This window comes from Arachis ipaensis, chromosome B09 (assembly GCF_000816755.2).
Source record: "Arachis ipaensis cultivar K30076 chromosome B09, Araip1.1, whole genome shotgun sequence".
NCBI classification, from domain to species: Eukaryota; Viridiplantae; Streptophyta; class Magnoliopsida; order Fabales; family Fabaceae; genus Arachis; species Arachis ipaensis.
This window is the reverse complement of record NC_029793.2, coordinates 42,820,129-42,833,272: the sequence shown is the minus strand read 5'-3', so window position 1 is coordinate 42,833,272 and position 13,144 is coordinate 42,820,129. Positions and strand designations below refer to the sequence as shown.

Genomic DNA, 13,144 nt, shown 5'->3' with positions numbered 1-13,144 from the left:
TTTAAATTTAAAAAAATTTTTTTAAATACAATATTTGTTGTGCTACTTAAAGCATGTTTTTTGTTGTGAATAAGGATTTTCAACTCCTTCTTACTTCGAACACGAGATATAGCAACATAAAGTTGTCCGTGACTAAATACGGGTTTAGGAAGATACACTCCAACATTGCTAAGAGATTGTTCTTGACTTTTATTGATGGTCATGGTATATGAGACAACAATAGAAAATTGTCTCCTATCCAATTTAAAAGGCCATGGTGATTGAGAAGGAGATATGCACATGCGTGGGATTAAGACTTTTTTGCCAAGATAGCTTTCGACTAATACTTCTGCTTCTATAACATGATTAGATAACCTTGTTATAATTAGCCTGGTGCCATTACATAATCCTGCAGATTGGTCTTGATTTCTTAAAAGCATTATAGGAATTCCAACCTTCAACTTTAAAGCATGATGAGGTAATCCTAAATATTAGAGGCTATTTAAAAACTCTAGAATAAGCGTTTCATTAGCATACTGTCCACTTCCATAAGATTTGTCAACACTATCTGAACTCAAGTAAATTTTTTCATCTCCTGAAATTTTTATGATAATATATTGATTTACCTTCTCAACGACATCAAGCGTAGAATAAAGAATTGCTCGTCATTGCAACCAATTAGAATCCAAGTGATTTTCAAAAAGATTTGGATATATACAATCCACAATAAAACTAAGATGATCTTCAAATTTTGATATGAGCAACTCAGTAGGAATCATAATCTCAGAGATGCCATCATTAGGCCCATCTATATTGCCATCTCCAACATTTAAGATCCATTGTGAAAACAAAGCCAATTCATCATTATCAGCATGTGAAAAATCCTCTAATCTCATATTTTTGGTAAGTATCAAAACACTACAATAGTCCCATATGTAAGAGGAACATATGCTTGCATTAACAATTTCTGTCCTGCCACCTCCAGGAATGACAGGAAGAATTTGTCTAAAATCTCCACCAAAAACCACTACCTTTCCACCAAAAGGAAAATTAGCATTATTATTATCTGTAGATGACATAATGTCTCTTAAACTTTTATCAACTGCCTCAACACTATATCTGTGAACCATAGACACTTCATCCCATATGATAAGCTTTGTTTGTTTTAACAACTTTGCTAGTTCACTATTTTGTTTGATATTACATACAAAATTCTCATGCACCGTTAATGGTATAGCAAACCTAGAATGAGCTGTTCTACCTCCAGGTAGTAGCAAAGCAGCAATTCCACTTAATGCAACAGTAAGAACAATCACTCCTTGTGACCTTAAAAAAGAAGTCAAAACTATCCAGAAATAAGTCTTACCTGTTCCTCCATGGCCATATACAAAGAATACTCCACCATTTTCTTCAGAAACTGCTTCCACAATTTTCTCAAAAACATCTTGTTGTTCTTGTGTTAAGGATGAGAATAATGTCTGAAACTCATTTTTCAAATTGTTCTTGTCATAGTTTAGCTCCTTATAAATTAAACCATTTTAAAATTTCAGCCTCACAAAACATTCTGGAAAAGGCATAAGAGGATATTCCTTTAAGCTCTTCCTATTATCTTGCAATATCATCTCAATTTCATATAAGCATCTTGTTTTTAACTCATTATCAATCAAAGATAAATCTGCAAACAAAAAGAAAAAACAATATAAGAACAAATAAAATAGTTATAGTAAGCAACATAATATGAATTATTAAAAAGTAAAATTTTATTAGAATCAAAGGAGAACCTGAATTTTTAGACAATTTTCTTTCATTATACAAAATATCATCAAATAGAAGCCTTTAAGTTTCTTCCCAGACATGTTCTGGTCTGCTAACACTATTTGACATCAACATCACAGTGAAAAGCTTTCTTAGATAATCACCTAAACCCCAACATGAAGCTTATTTGATAGCTTCAATATATTCTCTATCATCATTAAGTAATCCCAAAGCAAAGCAAGCATCTCCAAAACTATTGTGAATAACACCATTTGCACTTTTGATTTGGTCATAGTTGGTAGGACCTCGAATAAACTTCAACATCATTCGTAAATAAAATAACTCTCCACATGTTGGAGGTACATAATAAATCCTTCCAATAGTATATCCACACTTTCTTTTTGACCAATTTTTTTCTTTTTTATTATAAATAAAAAATCTTGAAAACTCAGAATATGTCAACTCTTTAGCCCCCGAGTAACTATTATTAGCATCCATCCATGCAATAAGCATTGATTGGTCAATCCTGGATTTTGACATAATATCATCAATATCTTCACCATCTTTATATAGAATTGGATCCCGACCAGGCAAATGAAAGCTCAATCTCTGTACAACAAGTTCTCTAGAATGAATGGGGTATGCAAATATTCTCCAAACAGCTTCACATGGGGATATATATCTACAATCAAGATAGTTTTTTATTTCATCAATAACTTTATTTGAGCATTCACTATCATCAGCATTATCTAAAATAGCAGTGACGCGATTGTAACCCTTGTTTATATATTTGAAAAGATACTTAATTGCTCTACTTTGATTACACCACTCAACATTCATGTGTGCTTGATATTTCATTAGCAAAGAAAGATTGTAAGGAACAACATAGCGATTATCTAGAGCCACATTTCCTTTTTCAGCATAACAACCAGTCTTTCTTCTTTATATATTGGATACCCTTCAGCATCAATAGTTGTTAAATCAGCAAAAGACTTGGGATAGAACTTTGAACAACGACTGATAAACCATTATTTTATGGTTTATATTGTGTTTAATTGTGTGGTTTTATCAAATTTTTACCCACTTATTCATTAAATTAGCATGTATTTACAATCCCTTCCCAAAATTACCCCATGGTTGAAAAAAAACTGCTTCCTAGCGATTTTTAATTATGTATTTTAATTCTCCTTTATTCCATTCGATGCCGTGATCTGTGTGTTAAGTGTTTCAGGCTTTATAGGGTATGAATGACTTGGAGGTTGGAAAGGAGGCTTGCAAAAATGGAAGAAACACAAGAAATTGAGGAGATGACCAGCGAGAAGTGACGCAGACGCATGACTCACGCGACCGCACGAAATAGAAGAAATTGCAGTGACGCGCCCGCATGCCTGACACGAACGCATGGAATGGAAACTACACAAGTGACGCGAAGGCGTGGACGACACGCACGCGTGGCAAGGCAAGACGCTGGATGACGCGAACGCGTGGATGACGCGATCGTGTGACGTGCGCGATCTGTAGAATCTGCAGAATTTGCTGGGGGCGATTTTGGGCCCTATTTTGACCTATTTTTTGGCCCACAAAAGCATATTAGAGCCAGGGAACATGCAGAGACCAAAAAAACAACATTCATTCCGCATAATTTTAGTTTTAGATCTGATTTTACTCTTCCTCTAGGTTTTCTCTCTACACATTCTTAGTTCTTAGGAATTTGATTTTATTGCTTTTTGAATTGGGATATTGAGAAGAGTTATTACCTCCATCAAGACTTCATCATTCTAGTTTGTTTCCTTACTTATCACTTACTCTTTCATATCCTTATTTTATTCAGAGTTACTATTGAACTATTTTTAGAATTTATTAATACAAGAACTATTTCTATTTTTATTGATCTTTTTTATTATTATTTATCATGTCTTTCTTTATTTTTCCTTCTTATTTCATGAATTTCATAATCATAATGAGCGAGTAGTTCCATAACTTGATTGGGAGTTGATTGAAAGGAGAACCTTGAGTTGGATGCTCAAGAGTAAAATTATAATTGGGATTAGTGTTGGGTCGCCCTCTAATCACTGACACTAGTCCTTCCCAAGGGAGAGGATTAGAACTTGTGAATAGAAACTGATTTCCAACTTGCTTGACTTTCCTTTATCCGGTAAAGGATAACTGAGCAAACAACCTTCAATTATCATGATCTTGAGAGAACTCCATCAAGGATAGGGCTTCCAACTAATCTACTCCCGGTCAAGGTTTTTATTTAAATTACATAATTTCTCTGATTTAAATTTCCTGTTTATCAACTCAAACCATTTTGAAAAATATCTGATTAATAAAATAGCACACCTTTCTGCAACTCATTGGGAGACGACCTGGGATTCATACTCCCAGTATTTTAATTCTAATTTTGTGACAACCCTTTTTAAATTGATAAGCGGAATTTTGGTTGGTTGAGAACTATACTTGCAACGCATCTCTTATAATAATTTCTTAACTTGCCAATTTCTGCCACGTCAATTTTTTGCGCCGTTGCCGGGGAGTTGTAATAGAGTGCTAAGTTATTGATTGGAATTTTGTATTTTATTTTATTTTGCTACTATGAGCTGCATGTTTCTTTCGTTAAATGACGCGTTCACTTCCTGATCCAAGCTTGCCAGTATTTGATCCTGAGATCGAAAGAACTATTTCACGTATAAGGCAAGCTCGACGTCGGTTAGTCCTCTCTGAGGGCGAATCTGAAACGTCACTTGAGGAAGAAACAAGCTTCCTTTCTACTGATTCGATTGATTTACGTGGAGGTGACATGGCAGCACCTAGAAGAGTTACTATCCAGGAGGCCGGAGCCCCTGATTTTACAATGCAACCGTTTCAAGCGCATCACCCAGCGGTGGCTACAAACTTTGAAATAAAGAATGCAATGCTCAACTTGATGCCTAAGTTTCATGGCTTACCTGCTCAAGAGCCTATCAAGCACCTTAGGGATTTCCAAGCATCCTGTTCTACTGTCAGGCATGATGGTGCAGATGAAACTTCTATTTTATTAAAAGCCTTCCCATTCTCTCTTGAGGGAAAGGCAAGAGAGTGGTACTACACTCAACCCGCAGTAACTGTTTCTGACTGGGATACGCTTAGAAGAAAATTTTTGGAGAAATTCTTTCCAGCTGAGGTTACTGATAAACTGAGGAAAGACATTTTCATAATTGTTCAGGATGAGTCCGAGACTCTCTACGAATACTGGGAGCGCTTCAACAACCTTCTGGAAGCATGCCCCCATCATATGATTGACAAGATAGTGCTGCTCGACTATGTCACACAGGGCATAAGGCCCCAAGATAAGACCACATTGGAAAGTTCTAGCAATGGGTCTATGAAAAAGTACAAGACCACTGATGAGGCATGGTAATTGATCAGCGACTTGGCTGAATCTACTAGGAATCATAGGAAAAAACAAAGCCGGACAAAAGCTGTTGCAGAAGTATCCTCTAGTAGAGAGACTGCTGCTCTAACTCAGAGTATCTGTGAAATGACCAACTTACTGAAGCAGATGCAGTTGAGTCAACAACAAACTCAGTAAGCTCAGCCCTCTCCACCACAGCAAAGCCAACAGTTAGTCCCACAGAGAGTGTACGGGATTTGTGCTGATTATAGCCATTATATTGATGAATGTCTGCAGCTCCAGCAGGAAGACAACACTGTTGCAGCCACTCATAACTTTTATGACCGCCCCAATCAAGGATACAATCAAGGTGGTAGCTACAATCATGGATGACAGGACAATTCAAACCAAGGTTGGAGAAATAATTCTAACCAGGGATGGAGGGACAACAATAACAGAGGAGGCAGAGACAATCAGGGAAATCAGAGGTGGAATAATAACAAAAACAGGCAGCAGAACCAGAACCAGCCTTACAGAGTACCTCACCTGAGGCAATTCCAAAGACCACAGCACAACCAACAGCAGACCTCTCAGATCACTTATCCCTCTTCATCTTCTAATGATGAGTTACTACAATCTATTGATCGGAGATAGCACTCCATGGAAAACAACCTTACTTCTACTCTAAATGGTCTGAACTCTACCTTGCAAGCTCTTGTATCACAGATTGGATCACTAAATAACTCCAACAACCAGCCTTTGAGCTCCAATGAAATCCCATCTCAACCATTGCTCAATCCAAAGGGTGGCATCAATGCCATCACCCTAAAGTCTGGAACCACACTGCAAGAGAGGAATCAGGAGGAGCCAACCCCATCAGAACACGCCTTAGCTGAAGAGGTGGTGGAAGTAGAGGATGCTGAAGAGGAAGAGGACATACAAGACATGGTTGAAGAAGAAGAAGCTCAACCACAGAAGGAAGCACCAAAGGATGCAGACCCTGTAGGAAATGCCCTTCCTATTCCATTTCCACAAATTGCAAGGAAGCCCAGGAAGCAGATGGAACTTGATCCCAAAATGGTAGAAATATTCAAAAAGGTTGAGGTAACAGTTCCCCTTTTTGATGTTATTCAGCAGGTATCTAAATACGCAAAGTTTCTAAAAGATTTATCTATACATAAAGATAAAATTAATGAATTAGAAACTATTCCTTTACGTAGTTCTATATCTGCTTTAATGGGAGGTATACCTGAAAAATGTAGTGATCCAGGTCCATGCATGGTTACTTGTACTATTGGTGGTGTGATATTTTCTAACTGCATGTGTGATTTAGGAGCATGTGTTAGTATAATGCCTTTGTCTATATATGATACTTTGAGGCTCCCTCCCTTAAAAAGGTCGGCAGCTCATTTTGTGTTAGCAGATAAAAGCATAATTATAGTGGTTGGAATTGCTGAAGATGTATTAATGAGCATTAAGGGGCTCACATTTTCCATTGACTTCTATATAATGGAAATGCCCCCTAATAAATCAGGAAGGCCATTATCAATCCTGCTTGGAAGACCATTCCTGGAGACTTCAAAGTTCAAGCTGGACGCATTTTTCGGAACTTATTCTTTTGAAATAGATGGCAGAATAGTGAAATTTAGTTTAAATGGAGCTATGGAGCACCCTCTGGATGACCTCTCTATCTCCCAGTGTGACATCATAGATGAAACCGTGGCTGAAGTTCACCAGGAGGAGTTAGAAGAGAAGTACACATGACAAGGTCTAAGTGTGGGGACACTTTCGGAGGACAATGAGGGTACTTTGCCATTATCACCAGCCCCAGATAATCTGGAGCCTGACCATGAGCAGAAATTAGAATTAAAGCCCCTCCCTCCACACCTCAAGTACGCCTACCTTGAGGACAAGCAGAAGTTTCCAGTTATCATTGCAAGGGAACTCACTTCCCAACAAGAAGCACAGCTACTCAGTGTGCTGAGGAAACACAGGAAAGCAATTGGATGGAGCTTGGCAGACATAGAAGGCATCAACCCTCAAGTTTGAGAGCACAGAATATTTTTAGAAGAGGGAGCTAGGCCTGTTCGTCAACCCCAGAGAAGACTGAATCCCACTATCTTAGAGGTTGTCAAAAAGGAAGTGACCAGACTACTTGAGGCAGATATCATCTATCCCATCTCAGACAGTGAATGGGTAAGCCTAGTACAAGTGGTACCCAAGAAGTCTGGAGTCACTACAGTGAAGAATGAGCATGGAGAGCTCATAGCAACCAGAGTACAGAACGCCTAGAGGGTCTGCATTAATTACAGGCGCTTCAACCAGGCCACTCATAAGGATCACTACTCCCTTCCATTCATTAATCAAATGCTGGATCGCCTGTCAGGTAAATTACATTATTGCTTTTTAGATGGTTACACAGGTTATTTCCAGATTCATATAGCTCCTGAAGATCAGGAAAAGACTACTTTTACATGTCCTTTTGGGACTTATGCTTATAAGAGAATGCCCTTTGGCTTGTGCAATGCACCAGCTACTTTCCAAAGGTGCATGATGAGTTTTTTCTCTGACCTTATTGAGGACTGTATGGAGGTTTTTATGGATGATTTTAGCGTTTATGGTTATTCCTTTAGTCTTTGCTTAGATAGTTTATCTAGAGTATTAGATAAATGTGTCAGTACAAACCTTGTATTGAATTTTGAAAAATGTCACTTTATGGTAAAACAAGGGATTGTACTAGGACATGTTGTGTCTAATACTGGCATTTCTGTAGATCTAGCAAAGGTGGATGTTATTTCTAGTTTACCTTACCCCTCCTCTGTAAGGAAAGTCCGTTCGTTCCTTGGCCATGCAGGTTTTTACCGAAGATTCATCAAGGACTTTAGTAAGGTAGCACTACCCTTGTCCAGACTACTGTAGAAAGATATTGAGTTCGAGTTCAGTGAGGATTGCAAACAAGCGTTTGATAAGCTGAAGACTGCCCTGACTCAAGCTCCAATTGTGAGAGGACCAGACTGGAGCCAGCCATTTGAAATCACGTGCGATGCTTCCAACCATGCAGTAGGAGCAACGCTGGCTCAGCGTGAAGATAAGGATCCTTTTGTAATTGCTTATGCGTCTAAGACTTTAGACGCTGCTCAGTCTAATTACACTACTACTGAGAAAGAGCTTCTTACTATTGTTTTTACTCTGGATAAATTCTGAGCCTATTTACTTGGTACTAAAGTAGTAGTGTACTCAGACCATGCCGCTCTAAAGTATTTATTAGCTAAAAAGGAGTCCAAACCAAGGCTTATATGTTGGATACTGCTACTACAAGAATTTGATTTAGAAATTAAGGATAGGAGTGGTAACCAGAATCTAGTGGCAGACTACTTGAGTCATCTTGAGCACATTAAGAATACCGCCAATCCTATAAATGATAATTTCTCGTTTGATAACCTACAAGCAGTATCTGAAGTAGTCCCTTGGTATGCGCCTATAGCTAATTATCTAGTTAGCCGCACTTTTCCTCCAAACTTTACTAAGCATCAAAGAGACAAGCTGAAAAGCGAGTCCAAATATTATATATGGGATGACCCATATTTATGGAGATATAATGCTGACCAGGTAATTAGAAGGTGTGTGCCTCAATCAGAATTCCAGTCCATTTTAGAGGCCTGCCACTCATCTGAGAGTAGAGGACATTTTGGCCCTCAAAGAACAGCTAGGAAAATTTTAGACTGTGGATTCTGGTGGCCTACTCTTTTTAAAGATGCTGCTAAATTTTGTAAATCTTATTCCCCATGCCAAAGGTTTGATAATATATCCAAGAGGGATGAGATGTCTCAATAGACTATACTTTTCTGTGAAATTTTTTATGTTTGGGCATTGACTTCATGGGTCCATTTCCAAATTCTAATGGTCATTTTTATATATTGTTAGCTGTAGATTACGTTTCTAAATGGGTGAAAGCAATTCCTACCCGCACTGACGATGCTAACACTGTTGTTTCCTTTGTTAGAAACCACATTATTTGTCGCTTTGGATCACCACGAGCAATCGTGAGCGATCAAGGCACCCATTTCTGTAACAGGAAACTAGCAGGATTACTGAAGAAGCATGGGATAGTTCATAAAGTGGCAACAGCCTATCATCCCCAGACTAATGGGCAAGCTGAGGTGTCTAACAGAGAGATAAAGAGTATATTGTAGAAGATAGTCAAACCTCATAGAAGAGACTGGAGCGCCAGACTACAAGATGCACTCTGGGCATACAGAACAGCATACAAGACACCCATTGGGATGAGTCCCTTCCGCTTAGTTTATGGAAAAGCCTGTCACCTCCCAGTTGAGGTAGAACAGAAAGCCTTTTGGGCAGTAAAGGAGTGCAATATGGGATTTGAGAAAGCTGGAGCTGAAAGGAAATTGCAACTGCAAGAATTAGAAAGCCTTCGCCTAGAAGCTTATGAGAACTCAAGGATGTACAAGGAAAAGATGAAGGCTGTGCATGATAAGCACATCAAGAGGAGAGAGTTCCAACCTGGGGACTTTGTCCTCCTTTACAACTCTAGACTGAGGCTCATGCCAGGCAAGTTGAGATCAAGATGGGAAGGTCCATATAGAGTCGAGAAGGCTGAGCCATACGGAGTCTTCCATCTGAGTCATCCTTCTAGCTCTAATTTCATCAAAGTTAATGGGCATCGCTTAAAGCTATATCATGGTGAGAAGGCGACGAAACCCAAGGAGCTAGAGATCTTCTTCTTGGAGGATCCACCCACAGCAGAAGACTGAGCTAGTGGAGCGTCCAACTTAAGGACGTTAAAGCAAAGTGCTAGGTGGGAGACAACCCACCATGGTATGATCGTTCATTTCCTTCTTCTTCTTAGTTTTATTATTCAATAACTCTTCTCATTATTAGCACATTTAGTTTGCATCTTCATCTGCATATTGCATATAAAAAAAAAGGGAGCAGCAACGCGACAGTGTCGACGACGCGTCTGTGTCGCAGAAGAGTAAGAAAGCAAATAAATTGAACAGAAAGTCACGCGGGAGCGTGGCTGGAGGCGTGCCTTTGGCACAAATCACCCCACGCGACCGCGTCGCTGACGCGTCCGCGTCATATGGGAAACATGCCTACCACGTGTCCGCGTCACCCACGCGATCGCGTGACTTGAAAATCGACGTAAGACAGGGTGCATGACCGAAAGTTGTGCTGGAGTGGTGCTGGACTGGTGCTGAACGCACAAGCCTTACCGCGCGGACGCATGGCTCACGCGTCCGCGTCATATTCGACTATTGGCCACCCACACGATTGCGTCCACCACGCGAACGTGTCACCCTGGAATTTGGCAATAATGAGTTTTGAACAGAAAGTTGTGCGAGCGCGAGGCTGCCCTCGTGCCAGTAGCACCGATCGAGTCACGCGTCCGCGTGACCGACGCAACCGCGTCGATTCATATGAGCGCAAGTCGCGCGAATGTGTACCCCACGCGTCCGCGTCACTTGCGCCGCACAGCTTATCCTAATTTGCCAAAATATCTTATCTTTCTCTTCCCCAAATCCTATTTTTTCTTTTCCCTCATTATTTTCTTCCCCTTTCTTCCTTCTTTCCTTCTTTCTCACTTTCTACTTTCTCTCTCTCTCACCACCATTATCAAGGTTTTTCTTTTCTTCATCCCTCCTTACTTTTCTATTCTTCTTTTTATTTTTATGTTTTCTTCTCCTTTTCTTTTTCTTTTTACTTGCATTATCCATGTTTTCCTTTTCTTTCTTTTTCTTTTAATTGGTGTTAGAAATTTAGTAGGGTCATTATTATTCCTTATGATTTGCTTGTGGATTGTTAAGGACTTGTTTGGCAATTATATATTAATTTTTTAAGGGTTGCTTTCATGTTCAATTTATTATTTTCATTAGCTTATTTATCATGCATGCTATGTGTTTGTGAAAACGCCGGTATGGCATTGTGCACTGTTTTTCGATATCTTTTATCCTACTACTCTAAAATGCTTACTTTTTACAAAACCCTTTTTCATATCATATTAATTCAATATAATTGTAGTTACAAACAAATTATTAGTTTGAAAGGCTTGGTAATCTATCTTGGACATTGAATGCTTGATCTATGTACTCATGCCTTTGCCTGCATGCCAATAAACACCTTGCATTTAATTGTCATCATATGCACTTGCTATATTTCCATAGTTGATTTCTCACATGTAGTTATGACCATGTGTTAACATCATTCATCTTTAATGTGCACTGATTACCTCATTCCCCGCCCTCTCCCTTGCTCTAAACCTTGATATTTTAACATACTTTCTCTTTTCTCCCTTTTAGGATGGCCACCAAGAAAGGTAAGGAGAAAGATACTCCCAAATCAACAGCAAGGAGAGGAACTAAACGAGCTTTAGTGGCAGAGCCATCTTCAACTGCAGTTAAGCCCTCAACAAAAAGGATTAAGAAGATTATTAAGGTTGATGACAAAGAGAAAGCCTTCCCAGTAAAGGACACTGCACGATTTACCAATCGCTACTGTGAGCAGATGTTCCGCATCCTGGCAGAAAGGAGTTACCACAATGAATACCTTCTTATCCTCCCGACCCATATTGCTAAATTTGTTGAGCCGCAAATTGAACGAAGAAAATGGGGTTTCCTTTAGAGACAGCCACGACAGGTCAATCTTTCCTGGGTAGTCGAGTTCTACTCTAATTTCCACCTGCCAACCCTGCAGTCTGTCTACGTCCGTCAGAAACAAGTCCCCATTACAGAAGAGGCCATTCAACAGGCTCTAGATCTCCCCCTTACTCCAGAAGGACTGGACACATTTCAAGAGGCCTCACTCAAGCGTCAGATGTACCAATTTGACTGGGATGCTGTTCTCAGAGTTATCGCACTACCTGGCAGCAGATGAATCTATGGATACCATCATTCCCGACCTAAGGGAATATCGGCTTCTGCACTTACCTTGGAGGCTCGCATATGGGCACAGATTGTGTCCCATTACGTCTTTCCGAGCACTCACAAGTCCTCTTTCACTGCATACATGGCCGTTCTACTATGGTGCATCCTTACGGACCAGCCTTTGAACCTACCAAGACACATCCAGAATGCCATGGGACACGTATGATGAGCGGATAATTTATACGCTTTTTGGCATTGTTTTTACATAGTTTTCAGTATAATTTATTTAGTTTTTAGTATATTTTTATTAGTTTTCAATTAAAATTCACATTTCTGGACTTTACTATGAGTTTGTGTGTTTTTCTATGATTTCAGGTATTTTCTGGCTGAAATTGAGGGACTTGAGCAAAAATCAGATTCAGAGGTTGAAGAAGGACTGCAGATGCTGTTGGATTCTGACCTCCCTGCACTCAAAGTGGATTTTCTGGAGCTACAGAACTCCAAATGGCGCGCTCTCAATTGCGTGGGAAAGTAGACATCCAGGGCTTTCCCGCAAGATATAATAGTCCATACTTTGCCCGAGTTTAGACGACGCAAACTGGCATTCAACGCCAGTTTCATGCTGCATTCTGGAGTTAAACGCCAGAAACAGGTTGCAAAGTGGAGTTAAACGCCAGAAACAGGTTACAAACTGGCGTTCAACTCCAAGAGAAGCCTCTACACGTGTAAATCTCAATGCTCAGCCCAAGCACACACCAAGTGGGCCCCAAAAGTGGATTTCTGCATCATTTACTCATTTTTGTAAACCCTAGTAACTAGTTTAGTATAAATAGGACTTTTTACTATTGTATTTACATCTTTGGAACATCTTTAGTTTCATCTTTAGATCACGTTTGGGGGCTGGCCTCTCGACCATGCCTGGACCTTATCACTTATGTATTCTCCACGGTAGAGTTTCTACACTCTATAGATTAAGGTGTAGAGCTCTGCTGTTCCTCATGAATTAATACAAACACTACAAAAAAACTTATTTAAAACGGCATTTATATTACGGCGGTTTCAAAAAACTGCCATAATATTTGAGAATTATGATATTTTATGGTGTTGCCATAATTTATTTGCATAAAATGGCGGTTTTTGGTGATTTCGGTGGTTT

The 13,144-nt window shown here is 39.4% G+C and overlaps 1 protein-coding gene across 1 annotated transcript; it reads right to left on the bottom strand.

The window, feature by feature from the left end:
• LOC107615505 (ATP-dependent DNA helicase PIF1-like) lies at positions 645–2,869 on the bottom strand. The gene is made up of 5 exons (XM_016317564.1): positions 2,865–2,869; positions 2,692–2,751; positions 2,217–2,416; positions 1,536–1,654; positions 645–1,457 (listed from the first exon to the last, which is right to left on the bottom strand). The coding sequence occupies exons 1-5, from the start codon at positions 2,867–2,869 to the stop codon at positions 645–647; spliced, it is 1,197 nt and encodes a 398-aa protein (XP_016173050.1).